The sequence below is a fragment of the Pleurodeles waltl genome, chromosome 3_1 (assembly GCF_031143425.1).
Source record: "Pleurodeles waltl isolate 20211129_DDA chromosome 3_1, aPleWal1.hap1.20221129, whole genome shotgun sequence".
Classification (NCBI taxonomy): domain Eukaryota; kingdom Metazoa; phylum Chordata; class Amphibia; order Caudata; family Salamandridae; genus Pleurodeles; species Pleurodeles waltl.
Genome location: NC_090440.1, coordinates 12,461,228 through 12,476,063, shown reverse-complemented (window position 1 = coordinate 12,476,063; position 14,836 = coordinate 12,461,228). Strand labels below are relative to the sequence as shown.

At 52.9% G+C, this 14,836-nt stretch overlaps 1 protein-coding gene across 1 annotated transcript in view; it reads left to right on the top strand.

Moving 5' to 3' along the window:
- The first annotated feature begins 609 nt into the window (after positions 1-609).
- Positions 610-14,836, top strand: part of CSTPP1 (centriolar satellite-associated tubulin polyglutamylase complex regulator 1) — a 289,355-nt gene continuing 275,128 nt past the window's right edge. Inside the window, exon 1 of the mRNA XM_069221679.1 lies at positions 610-703. Coding sequence (XP_069077780.1) covers positions 664-703 — 40 coding nt within the window. The 5' untranslated portion in view covers positions 610-663. The remainder of the gene's footprint in view (positions 704-14,836) is intronic.

Here is a 14,836-nt window from a genome sequence, read left to right as displayed (position 1 = left end):
CCCTTAGGTACATGTAGGGGGGCAGTGGTGTCAAGTGCCCTTCTTGTGATGTGTGGGGGCCCTCGTGGGCATGTGGGGGATCTATGGTTAATGTTAGGGGGCAGGGGGCCCTTAGGTACATGTAGGGGAGCAGTGGTTAATGTTAGGGCGCAGGGGGCCCTTAGGTACATGTAGGGGAGCAGTGGTTAATGTTAGGGCGCAGGGGGCCCTTAGGTACATGTAGGGGAGCAGTGGTTAATGTTAGGGCGCAGGGGGCCCTTAGGTACATGTAGGGGAGCAGTGGTTAATGTTAGGGCGCAGGGGGCCCTTAGGTACATGTAGGGGAGCAGTGGTTAATGTTAGGGCGCAGGGGGCCCTTAGGTACATGTAGGGGAGCAGTGGTTAATGTTAGGGCGCAGGGGCCCTTAGGTACATGTGGGGGAGCTGTGGGTAATGTTAGCCCCCCCCCCCCCCCCCCCCCCCAGAGCATGTGGGGGAGCCTGGGGTGTAGGTGCCCCTCTTGTAATGTCGGGGGGGGGGGGCTCAGCACGCGTCAGATGACTCCGGGGGGAGGAGGCGGAAGTAGCTGCCCCAGGCCCCTCCCCCCGCTCCATGGTAACGGAGGACGCCCCCCCCCCCCCCCACTCGAGGCCGGACTGAGGGCGCAGCGGGGCCGGGGCAGCCATGGGGCCCGAGCGGGGCCCGCGGGGGGCCGAGTACCTGGGTGAGCGGAGCCGGGGGGGGGGGGGCGTCCGACCTGCAGTGAACCTGGGAGTACTGGGGAGGGGCTGCGTGACCCCAGAGCCTCAGAGGCGGGGCCCGTGGGGTGCGTGACCCAAGAGCCCCCCCAAGACTGCAGAAGGTTGGGTGCATGAACAAAGAGCCCCCCCAAGAGCCTCAGAGAGGGGGTGCATGACACTAGAGCCCCCCAGGAGCCGCAGAGGCGGGGCCCGTGGGGCGCTGGCCCTGGGGGGTGCAGCCTAGAGGGGGTACATGCCTCCAGGGGAGCACACAGGCCGCACTGTACACACCTGGGCCCCGGATGTGGAATGAGGAGACCCCTACCTGCAGGAACAGGCCCAGCACCTGCCTTGTTTTGTAACAGAAGAGATGTATGGGAAGCGTCTTCATGGCCCCCTCTTCGGTACACCTTATAGTTACCTGCTGATTGTCATATTTATATATATATATATAGGACTTGTGACTTGTACTGTCACCTGCTCCCAGGTGTCCTGCAGGTTAATATCTGTGACTTCTGCTGTCACCTGCTCCCAGGTGTCCTGCAGGTTAATATCTGTGACTTCTGCTGTCACCTGCTCCCAGGTGTCCTGCAGGTTAATATCTGTGCCTTGTACTGTCACCTGCTCCCAGGTGTCCTGCAGGTTAATATCTGTGCCTTGTACTGTCACCTGCTCCCAGGTGTCCTGCAGGTTAATATCTGTGACTTCTGCTGTCACCTGCTCCCACGTGTCCTGCAGGTTAATATCTGTGACTTCTGCTGTCACCTGCTCCCACGTGTCCTGCAGGTTAATATCTGTGACTTCTGCTGTCACCTGCCCCCAGGTGTCCTGCGGGTTAATATCTGTGCCTTGTGCTGTCACCTGCCGCAGGTGTCCTGCAGGTTAATATCTGTGACTTCTGCTGTCACCTGCTCCCAGGTGTCCTGCGGGTTCATATCTGTGCCTTGTACTGTCACCTGCCGCAGGTGTCCTGCAGGTTAATATCTGTCCCTTGTACTGTCACCTGCTCCCAGGTGTCCTGCAGGTTAATATCTGTGCCTTGTACTGTCACCTTCTGCCAGGTGTCCTGCGGGTTAATATCTGTGCCTTGTGCTGTCACCTGCTCCCAGGTGTCCTGCAGGTTAATATCTGTGCCTTGTACTGTCACCTGGTCCCAGGTGTCTTGCAGGTTAATATCTGTGACTTCTGCTGTCACCTGCTCCCACGTGTCCTGCAGGTTAATATCTGTGCCTTGTGCTGTCACCTGCTCCCAGGTGTCCTGCAGGTTAATATCTGTGCCTTGTACTGTCACCTGCTCCCAGGTGTCCTGCGGGTTCATATCTGTGCCTTGTACTGTCACCTGCCGCAGGTGTCCTGCAGGTTAATATCTGTCCCTTGTACTGTCACCTGCTCCCAGGTGTCCTGCAGGTTAATATCTGTGCCTTGTACTGTCACCTTCTGCCAGGTGTCCTGCGGGTTCATATCTGTGCCTTGTACTGTCACCTGCTCCCAGGTGTCCTGCAGGTTAATATCTGTGCCTTGTACTGTCACCTGCTCCCACGTGTCCTGTGGGTTCATATCTGTGCCTTGTGCTGTGACTTGTACTGTCACCTGCCGCCAGGTGTCCTGCGGGTTAATATCTGTGCCTTGTGCTGTCACCTGCTTCCAGGTGTCCTGCGGGTTAATGTCTGTGACTTGTACTGTCACCTGCCGCCAGGTGTCCTGCGGGTTAATATCTGTGCCTTGTGCTGTCACCTGCTCCCAGGTGTCCTGCGGGTTAATATCTGTGACTTGTGCTGTCACCTGCCGCCAGGTGTCCTGCGGGTTAATATCTGTGCCTTGTGCTGTCACCTGCCCCCAGGTGTCCTGCGGGTTAATATCTGTGCCTTGTACTGTCACCTGCTCCCAGGTGTCCTGCGGGTTAATATCTGTGCCTTGTACTGTCACCTGGTCCCAGGTGTCTTGCAGGTTAATATCTGTGCCTTGTACTGTCACCTGCTCCCAGGCGTCCTGCAGGTTAATATCTGTGCCTTGTACTGTCACCTGCTCCCAGGCGTCCTGCAGGTTAATATCTGTGCCTTGTACTGTCACCTGCTCCCAGGCGTCCTGCAGTTTAATATCTGTGCCTTGTACTGTCACCTGCTCCCAGGCGTCCTGCAGGTTAATATCTGTGCCACGTACTGTCACCTGCTCCCAGGTGTCCTGCAGTTTAATATCTGTGCCTTGTACTGTCACCTGCCGCAGGTGTCCTGCAGGTTAATATCTGTGCCTTGTACTGTCACCTGCTCCCAGGTGTCTTGCAGGTTAATATCTGTGCCTTGTTCTGTCACCTGCTCCCAGGTGTCCTGCGGGTTAATATCTGTGCCTTGTTCTGTCACCTGCTCCTAGGTGTCCTGCAGGTTAATATCTGTGCCATGTACTGTCACCTGCTCCCAGGTGTCCTGCAGGTTAATATCTGTGCCTTGTACTGTCACCTGCCGCAGGTGTCCTGCAGGTTAATATCTGTGCCTTGTACTGTCACCTGCTCCCAGGTGTCTTGCAGGTTAATATCTGTCCCTTGTACTGTCACCTGCTCCCAGGTGTCCTGCAGGTTAATATCTGTGCCTTGTACTGTCACCTGCTGCAGGTGTCTTGCAGGTTAATATCTGTGCCTTGTTCTGTCACCTGCTCCCAGGTGTTCCGCAGGTTAATATCTGTCCCTTGTACTGTCACCTGCCGCAGGTGTCAAGCAGGTTAATACCTGTCCCTTGTACTGTCATCAGCTCCCAGGTGTCCTGCCTGTTAATATCTGTGCCTTGTACTGTCACCTGCCCCCCCAGGTGTCCTGCAGGTTAATATCGGTGCCTTGGATTGTCACCTGCCACCAGGTGTCCTGCAGGTTAATACCTGTGCCTTGTACTGTCACCTGATCCCAGGTGTCCTGCAGTTTAATATCTGTGCCTTGTACTGTCACCTGCTCCCAGGTGTCCTGCAGGTTAATTTCTGTGCCTTGTACTGTCACCTGCCGCAGGTGTCCTGCAGGTTAATATCTGTGCCTTGTACTGTCACCTGTTGTCTGTGTGTGCCTTGTAAACACTTCTCAGCAGGTAAAGTGTTCTGTAACTCTGTGGCCACTGAATGTCTCATCCCTCCACTTGATTCCAGGTGTCTTTATGCCTTGTGTCTTGGTTTTGTAAACTGTTTGTTGCCATATATTCTGCAGCGGCATCACTGATTTGTGGCCTGTAGCGGTCACATGTTGCAAGGGGCTTGTCCTGTTGGATGCATACATGTAAAGGTGCTTACCATTTGTTGGTTTCACTGTCACTCTTCTATTTTGTCTCCTAATTGGACAGCTCAGTAGGCATCACTTCCTTTTCTTTCTGTGGAGCATCGACCAAGCACAGATTTATTCAACTTAATTAGTGTCTGTCCTCTGACTGCGCTCTGATTCAGATGCTAACAGTGTCCTGCAATGGATCAAACGCATCAGATGTTTACAAAGATCGTAGGTCTAGATAATTGGTCATCTATTCTCTTGTATTATTATTGCAGTTATATAGCTCTTACCTGTCCTGAGGAGTCTGTGATGCGCTCTCGAGCAATTCGTGGACTCTTGGGCAACTTTCCATAGCATGCAGTGCTACTCCACTCAGTGGCACACAATGTATCTCCACTCCATGCCACACAATACCATCCCACACCACACGATGCCACTCCACTCAAAACCACACACTGCTACTCCCTTTATGCTTCTCCACTCTACTCTATGCCACTCTACTCTATGCCAGTCTATTCTCCTCCACTCTACTTTATGCCACTCTCTGCCACAATACTTCGTGCCTCTTTACTCTGCACCCACTCTACTCCACACCTCACAACTCTACCCTAATGCACTCTGCCACTCTACTCTATGCCAGTCCAGTCCACTCTGTGCTTCTCTGCTATGTGCCACTCTATGCCTCTCAACTCTACACCACTCCACTGTATGCCACGCTACTCTACACCACTCCACCGTACGCCTCTCAACTCTACGCCACTCCACTGTACGCCACTCTACTAGTCCACCACTCCACCGTACGCCTCTCAACTCTACGCCACTCCACTGTACGCCACTCTACTCGTTCACTGTACTCTACACCACTCCACCGTACACCTCTCAACTCTACGCCACTCCACTGTACGCCACTCTACTCGTTCACTCTACTCTACACCACTCCACTGTACGCCTCTCAACTCTACGCCACTCCACTGTACGCCACTCTACTCGTTCACTCTACTCTACACCACTCCACTGTATGCCACGCTACTCTACACCACTCCACCGTACGCCTCTCAACTCTACGCCACTCCACTGTACGCCACTCTACTAGTCCACCACTCCACCGTACGCCTCTCAACTCTACGCCACTCCACTGTACGCCACTCTACTCGTTCACTCTACTCTACACCACTCCACCGTACACCTCTCAACTCTACGCCACTCCACTGTACGCCAATCTACTCGTTCACTCTACTCTACACTACACTACTCCACTGTACGTCTCTCAACTCGTTCACTCTACTCTACACCATTCCACTGTACGCCTCTCAACTCTGCGCCACTCCACTGTACGCCACTCTACTAGTCCACCACTCCACCGTACGCCTCTCAACTCTACGCCACTCCACTGTACGCCAATCTACTCGTTCACTCTACTCTACACTACTCCACTGTACGCCACTCTACTCGTTCACTCTACTCTACACCACTCCACTGTACACCTCTCAACTCTACGCCACTCCACTGTACGCCACTCTACTCGTTCACTCTACTCTACACCACTCCACTGTATGCCTCTCAACTCTACACCACTCCACTGTATGCCTCTCAACTCTACACCACTCCACTGTACGCCACTCTACTCGTTCACTCTACTCTACACCACTCCACTGTACGTCTCTCAACTCTACGCCACTCCACTGTACGCCACTCTACTCGTTCACTCTACTCTACACCACTCCACCGTACGCCTCTCAACTCTACGCCACTCCACTGTACGCCACTCTACTAGTCCACCACTCCACCGTACGCCACTCCACTGTACGCCACTCTACTCGTCCACTCTACTCTACACCACTCCACCGTACGCCTCTCAACTCTACGCCACTCCACTGTACGCCACTCTACTCGTTCACTCTACTCTACACCACTCCACTGTACGCCTCTCAACTCTACACCACTCCACTGTACGCCACTCTACTCGTTCACTCTACTCTACACCACTCCACCGTACACCTCTCAACTCTACGCCACTCCACTGTACGCCACTCTACTCGTTCACTCTACTCTACACCTCTCCACTGTATGCCTCTCAACTCTACGCCACTCCACTGTACGCCACTCTACTCGTTCACTCTACTCTACACCACTCCACTGTATGCCTCTCAACTCTACGCCACTCCACTGTACGCCACTCTACTCGTTCACTCTACTCTACACTACTCCACTGTACGTCTCTCAACTCGTTCACTCTACTCTACACCATTCCACTGTACGCCTCTCAACTCTGCGCCACTGTACTCTTTCACTCTACTCTACACCACTCCACTCTGCTAAAGACTACTCCACTCTTCCCCAACTCTACTCTGTCACTCTACTATTGACCACTCCACTCTCCGACATTCTACCCCACTCTCCTGGTATTCCACTCTTCTATGTGCCACTCTACTCTGTCACTGTACTCCACTCTACGGTCTATGCCAGCGTACTTTACACCAATCCATGCCACTCTATGCAACTCTGTCTATGGCACTCTAATCTGTCACTCTATTCTCCTCCACTCTATTCTCCTCCACACTACTTCATGCCACTCTACTGTGCACCACTCTGCCACTCCACTCTGCTCTACGCCACTCTATTCTACGCCAGTCCATTCCATGCCTCTCCGCTCTCGACCCTGCTGTGGACCACTCCACTCTATGCCACTCTGTTACTCTACTCTACACCACTCCACTCTACTATAGACCACTCCACTCTACTCTATTCCACTATATGTGCCACTCTACTCTGTCAATGTACTCCACTCTACTCTACTAAATGGTCTATGCCAGTTTACTTTACACCAATTCATGCCACTTTATGCAACTCTGTCTATAGCACTCTAATCTGTCATTCCACTCTACACCACTCTATTCTCCTCCAGTCTACTCTATGCCACTCTCTGTCACACTACTTCATGCCACTCTACTGTGCACCACTCTACTCCACTCTGCCGACCGACTTTACGCCACTCTATTCTATGCAAGTCCATTCCATGCCTCTCCGCTCTACACCACTCCACTTTATGCCACCCCACTCTACTTCACTCTACTCTACTGTAAGGCACTCCACTTCATGCCTCTGTGATCTGTGCCTCTCCACTCTATGCCACTCTGCTCCATGCCACTCTATGCCACTCGACCCTGCTGTAGACCACTCCACTCTACGCCACTCTGTCACTCTACTCTACACCACTCCACTTTATGCCACCCCACTCTACTTCACTCTACTCTACTGTAAGGCACTCCACTTCATGTCTCTGTGATCTGTGCCTCTCCACTCTATGCCACTCCACTCTACTATAGACCACTCCACTCTACTATAGACCACTCCACTCTCCTCTTTTGCACTCTACACTGTTCCACTCTGCTATGTGCCACACTACTGTCACTGTACTCCAGTCTACTCTACTATAATCTACTGTCCATGCTGGCCTACTTTTCACCAATCCATGCCACTCTATCTATGGCACTGTAATCTGCCACTCTACCGTAGGCCACTCCACTCTATGCCACTCCATTTATTCCACTCTATGCCACTATACTCTATGCACTTTACTCTATGCCACTCTACTCTGCGCCTCTGTGCCACTCTACTCTACTGTAAGCCACTCCACTTCAGATCTCTCTGCTCTATGCCTCTCCACTCTATGCCACTCTAGTCTACTGTAGAGCACTCCACTCTAGGCCACCCCACTCTACACCACTCCACTGTATGCCACTCTGTCACTCTGTCACTCTACTTTACACCATTCCACTCTACTATAGACCACTCCACTCTACACTGTTCCACTCTACTATGTGCCACACCACTGACACACCAGTGACACTGTACTGCAGTCTACTCTCCTATAATCTATGGTCTATGCCAGTCTACTTTTCACCAATCCATGCTACTCTATCTATGGCACTCTAATCTGCCACTCCACCCTACACCACTCAACTCTATACCACTCTACTCCATGCCATTCCTCTTCAAGTCACTCTAACCTACACTACTCCACTGTATGCCACTCCATTCTACGCCTTTCCACTCTATGCCACTCCACTCTACTCCACTCCACACCACTAACTTTTAGTCATGCTCAGCAGCATCCACGCTGCTTGCATAGGTGAGACTTATTGGCTTTACCAATGCTTGTTTTATCTTTATCTTTGCTGTCCCTCACAGCCACATTTTATGTGTCGGAGATGGAGCCAAAGTAGGCTTCCTCATTGACATACTTATGCTCTGCCCAGCCCTAAATCGGGCGGGTGGAATGTAAGTTTGGCATAGAGGGCACTTTGTTGATGTTGTGAAGAAGTGCCCCTTCTGCCCTCTGTCTTCTAATCTGTCCAGTAGTGGTAGCTGCGGCCGAGCTGTTAAGGCTGACTCGAGTGCGGGAGGGGACATGAGCATCAAATACAGCATAACTCATGTCATCACATCTACCAAAGGTTTACGTCCACTCTGAGGTGACTTTAAAAATAAGTTCTTCTTCGAGATGCACTAAAAGTCAGGAGGGCATGGTACTAGGTTTCCAGAGCGCCGCAGTTTCTCCCTATTATGATGTATAACATCAAACTTAATTTACAAACACACAGAACGTTACTGGGGCTAAAGATTTAGGCCCTGATTTAGAATCTGGAGGATGCGTTACTCTGTCACAAACGTGACGGCCATCCCGTCCACCATATTCCGCTCCCCATAGGTTAGGTCTCAACCTCACAAACTGGATCTCCAACTGCGCTGACAACCTTGCTCCCCTCAAACGCACGCATCGACAGACCAACACCAAAAAACCTCTCTGGTTCTCTGACACCCTCAAAGAATCAAAGAAAACTTGTCGTGCCCTTGAGAAGGCCTGGCGCAAGGACCACACCGCTGACAACATGACCGCCCTCAAGAACGCTACACGCGAACACCACCACCTGATCCGCACTGCCAAAAGGAACTTTTTCACCGACAGACTAGACAAAAACAGCCACAACAGCAGAGAACTCTTCAACATCGTCAAAGAGTTCTCCAACCCCAGCGCCAGCGCCAACGCCGTCACGCCCTCACAGGATTTGTGCGAATCCCTCGCCACTTTCTTCCATCGCAAGATCAGCGACCTCCACGACAGCTTCGGACACCAGACCCAACCATACACCACTGAACCCGCTTCCCCGGACATCACCCTCAACAACTGGACCCACATCAACACGGAAGAAACCAAATCCATCATGAACTCTATCCACTCCGGCGCCCCTTCGGACCCCTGCCCGCACTTCATCTTTAACAAAGCCGACGACATCATCGCCCCGCACCTCCAGACCGTCATCAACTCTTCTTTTTCTTCTGCTACCTTCCCCGAATGCCGAATGCTGGAAGCCCTACTAAAGAAACCTACGGCTGACCCAAGCGACCTGAAAAACTTCCGCCCCATCTCTCTTCTACCTTTCCCAGCCAAGGTAATAGAAAAGACCGTCAACAAACAGCTGACCACCTTCCTGGAAGACAACAACCTGCTCGACCCTTCACAAACCGGATTCCGAACCAACCACAGCACGGAAACCGCCCTCATCTCAGTCACAGACGACATCAGAACCCTGATGGACAACGGTGAAACAGTCGCCCTCATTCTCCTCGACCTCTCGGCTGCCTTTGACACCGTCTGTCACCGCACCCTAATCACCCGCCTACGCTCCACCGGGATCCAAGGCCAGGCCCTGGACTGGATCGCCTCCTTCCTCGCTAACCGCTCCCAAAGAGTTTACCTCCCTCCGTTTCGCTCAGAACCCACCAAGATCATCTGCGGCGTACCTCAAGGCTCATCGCTCAGCCCGACACTCTTCAATGTCTACATGAGCCCCCTCGCCGACATCGTACGCAAGCACGACATCATCATCACCTCCTACGCCGACGACACCCAACTTGTACTCTCCCTCACCAAGGACCCCGCCAGCGCCAAGACCAACCTACAAGAGGGTATGAAGGACGTCGCAGATTGGATGAGGCTCAGCCGCCTAAAGCTGAACTCTGAAAAAACGGAAGTCCTCATCCTCGGCAACACCCTGTCCGCCTGGGACGACTCCTGGTGGCCCACGGCCCTCGGCACCGCACCGACCCCCGCAGACCACGCCCGCAACCTCGGCTTCATCTTGGACCCTCTTCTCACCATGACCAAGCAAGTCAACGCCGTGTCCTCCGCCTGCTTCCTCACTCTCCGCATGCTCCGTAAGATCTTCCGCTGGATCCCCGCCGACACCAGAAAAACCGTGACCCACGCCCTCGTCACGAGCCGCCTGGACTACGGCAACACCCTCTACGCCGGGACCACAGCCAAACTCCAAAACCGCCTGCAACGCATCCAAAATGCCTCGGCCCGCCTCATCCTCGACGTACCCCGCAACAGCCACATCTCCGCACACCTGAGACACCTGCATTGGCTCCCAGTCAGCAAAAGGATCACCTTCCGTCTTCTCACCCACGCACACAAAGCCCTCCACAACAAGGGACCGGAATACCTCAACAGACGCCTCAGCTTCTACGTCCCCACCCGCCCCCTCACTCCGCTGGCCTCGCACTTGCTGCCGTCCCTCGCACCCGCCGCTCCACGGCGGGTGGGAGATCTTTCTCCTTCCTGGCGGCCAAGACCTGGAACTCCCTCCCCACCAGCCTCAGGACCACCCAGGACCACTCCGCGTTCCGGAGACTCCTAACAGCGATAACCCCCCCTTTCCCCCCAGCGCCTTGAGACCCGCACGGGTGAGTAGCGCGCTTTATAAATGTTAATGATTTGATTTGATTTGATTTGATAATGGTATTGTAATACGGCGGGCGGGATATCCGTCATGTTTGTGATGCAGTAACCCCGTCCTCCAAACTCTAAACCAGGCCCTTAGACTCTGGGCCTGGTTTAGATCTTGGCGGACGAGTTACTCCGTACCAACGGTGAGCGATATTCCGTCCCCTTAATATGAATCTCATTATGTCCTATGGGATTTAGATTTGGGTGGATGGGATATCCGCCACCGTTGTGACACAGTAACTCATCCGTCAATAACTAAATCGGGCCCTATGTGCCAAAGTGGCAGACAAGGTTGGCACAAGAGTCCTGTGAAGGTTGAGGTTGATTGTGAGGGTAGAGGACAAGGGTTTCCTTCACTAGGACAGTATTACTTGGCCTTTGCAGCTGGGGCTGTTTTATGTTCACACCCCTCCCCTGATCATCTCTGGCTCCTGGTTTCCCAGTGGGGTCTCTCATGTCGAGAACGAGCACAACACTTCACAACTGCCAGTCCTGGTCGGGGTGCCCTAGTGGCCTTGGCATATGGAGGCTGGTGGCTGGAGGAGAGGGCACTGAGAGGCCATGAGAGGCCTGTATCTGGTAACAGGTCAGTGGTACTCAAACCTTTTCAATGTCCTGGGGGTTTGTTGCCCCAGAAACCTGGCAGTCAGGGCCACTGTGGGAGGGTAATAGGTTGATGTATTGCTTATGTATTTTGAGGGTTTGTGTAGCGCTCTCGATGCCCACGAGGCGCAGGACAAGGATGCTCTCAATGGTACTGCAGGCAGGATGTGAAACAGCAACATTTCAGCCACTTTCAGACCTTATCATGGACAGCGTCAGCTGTAATGTTGCGGGGAGGGGGAGGGGGGGTGACAAGCCTTGGTAGTGCCAAGAAAATGCCAGACCACCAGCGCGTTCTTTCTTAATTAATTCTGGCTACTTCCACGGAGATCCGTTGGGCTCTGCTGGTTGGGGTGACAGACTGTTTCATTGGTGGGTGCATTCTGGCTTGGGGGTTCTACTGGGGGCTACAGAAAGGGGGTCCTGACCTTCCTCTAGAAGGCAAGAGCATCTGATGGGTGCACCTGGTCCACAGGCTTCACAGCGCTGCACCTCGAGGCTCAGCAGAGAGAGGGGGCCCAAAGGTTCCCCCAACAGGCTGGGGTCGGATTTACCATAGTGATGGGAGGTGCAGCCAGGCCATGTCCTGCCCAGGTGACTTTAACACAGGACTCACCTTTGGGGGTCCTGGAAAGGTGTGCAGAATGCACAAACTGAGAATCAAGCAGCGCCATAGGAGCGTGGGGGGGGGCGGGGGTGGTCCACTGGGTAACCTTGGTGGAGAATGTCCTGTTAGCCCTGAGCTAATGGAGCTCAGAGACATCTGCAGAGGGAGGGCCTGGCTCATGGCTCTGGGAGGGCCTGGCTCATGGCTCTGGGAGGGTCTGGCTCATGGCTCTGTGAGGGCCTGGCTCATGGCTCTGGGAGGGCCTGGCTCATGGCTCTGGGAGGGCCTGGCTCATGGCTCTGGGAGGGCCTGGCTCATGGCTCTGGGAGGGCCTGGTTCATGGCTCTGGGAGGGCCTGGTTCATGGCTCTGGGAGGGCCTGGCTCATGGCTCTGGGAGGGCCTGGCTCATGGCTCTGGGAGGGCCTGGCTCATGGCTCTGGGAGGGCCTGGTTCATGGCTCTGGGAGGGCCTGGCTCATGGCTCTGGGAGGGCCTGGCTCATGGCTCTGGGAGGGCCTGGCTCATGGCTCTGGGAGGGCCTGGCTCATGGCTCTGGGAGGGCCTGGCTCATGGCTCTGGGAGGGCCTGGCTCATGGCTCTGGGAGGGCCTGGCTCATGGCTCTGGGAGGGTCTGGCTCATGGCTCTGGGAGGGCCTGGCTCATGGCTCTGGGAGGGCCTGGCTCATGGCTCTGGGAGGGCCTGGCTCATGGCTCTGGGAGGGCCTGGCTCATGGCTCTGGGAGGCCCCATGGAAGGGGCAGGGGGGCTCAGGGTTGCCTTTGATTAGGCCTGAAGCTGAAAGAGTAATTGCTTTCACTTAATTTCCTGTCTGCAGACTCATTTGAGTCAGTCTGTGTGTGTAAAAGCCTCTGAACAACAGTTTGCTGCACAATGACTTTTTCCTTTGTTCTTTCAACAAAGATCTATTTTGTTTCCATGAATAAGTCATAATTTGTCGTTTGGTAAAAGACACTCCACATGCTTTTGTTAGCAATGGCTGTTTGAAATCGTGCCATGTAGAACTTTTACACTAAGAATGTGGCCCGAGTTAACTTTATGCCACATATTTGGCAGCAGAACTCTCCAGTCCTCCAGTCCCACTTTCTTGATTCACTTCTGAATGCTCTTCATTTTTATATTTACACTTTCCCTTTCATTACACCCGGGCACTTTTGAAACGCATTTGTCTGTAGATGAAACTGATAAAAGTTACATCCCAAGAAGCTCTGTTCAAATGTTTCCTGAACTGACAAACTGAAAAATGTTTTTTTTGGGGGGTTGAGGATTCCTAAATGAATCTCAACCACTGGTAATTACTGGGGCCGCTTCCGGTGCAAGCTTTGTTGTTCACGGTGTTACTACTGTCAGGGACCAACATTGAGCAATTTAATCAACATATCATGAGGGTCTCAAGGCGCTGGAGCTGCTGTCTGCTTCGTGGTGCTCTGTTTATTCCAACAGCCACGTCTTGAGCCCTGTTCTGAATTTTGGGAGTGATGCAGCGTTTCTGAGGTGAATGGGAAGGTTGTTCCAAGCTTTGGCCGCCAGGTGAGGGGAGCGTCCTCCGCTGTAGGATCGGCGGATTCAGGCAGAGGGAGACGGATCGCAGGGGTCTGGTCGGTTGGTGGAAGGTCATTAGTTTGTTGATGTGTGCTGGTCCTTCGCTGTGCGGGGCTTTGTATGCATGGGGCAGCATCATGAACTCGCATCTCTTCTGGATCAAGAGCCGGAGTAGCTTCTTGACGTGTGGGGTGAAGTGTGTCCGTCTCAGGAGGTCGAGGATGAGTCGTGCCTCTGAGTTTTGTCTTGGCTGTAGTCTCTTCAGGAGGCGTGCAGTGATTCCTACATAAACACTGTTACCATAGTCCAGTCTGCTGGTGATGAGGGCTTGAGTGACGATCCTTCTGGTGTCGACTGGGAGCCACCGGAAGATCTTACAGAGCATGTTTAGGGTGTGGAAGCAAGCAGACGAGACTGCGTTTAGCTGTTCCTGCATAAGTAACTTGTTGTACAAGACGATGCCGAGGTTGCGGGCGTGGTCTGTCGGGGTGGGGGAAGGGCCAAGTTGAGCAGGCCACCAAGTGTTGTTCCAGTTAGAGCCTTCTTAAGATTTCCTTGGTGAGGAGCAGATTTTGTCCCATGACCATGGTCTAGTGAGGTGCGAGGCCCTCATCGGGGCGTACTCGGGGTGTTTGGGGAGTTTCTTTGAGAAGAAGAAAAAGGTGAAGGCATGAATTAATTTCAGCCATTGGTAATTACTGGAGTACAGTTTCCACTCACTGTAGGAGGCTGGACTGGCTTGTAGTGAGTACCAAGGGGTACTTGCACCTTGCACCAGGCCCAGTTATCCCTTATTAGTGTATAGGGTGTCTAACAGCATAGGCTGATAGATAATGGTAGCTTAGCAGAGCAGCTTAGGCTGAACTAGGAGACGAGTGAAGCTCCTACAGTACCACTTAGTGTCATATGCACAATATCACAAGAAAACACAATACACAGTTATACTAAAAATATAGGTACTTTCTTTTTATGACAATATGCCAAAGTATCTCAGAGTGTACCCTCAGTGAGAGGATAGGAAATATACACAAGATATATATACACAATACCAAAAATATGCAGTATAGTCTTAGAAAACAGTGCAAACAATGTATAGTTACAATAGGATGCAATGGGGACACATAGGGATAGGGGCAACACAAACCATATACTCCAAAAGTGGAATGAGAACCACAAATGGACCCCAAACCTATGTGACCTTGTAGAGGGTCGCTGGGACTATCAGAAAATAGTGAGGGTTAGAAAAATAGCCCACCCCAAGACCCTGAAAAGTGAGTGCAAAGTGCACTAAAGTTCCCCAAAGGACAAAGAAGTCG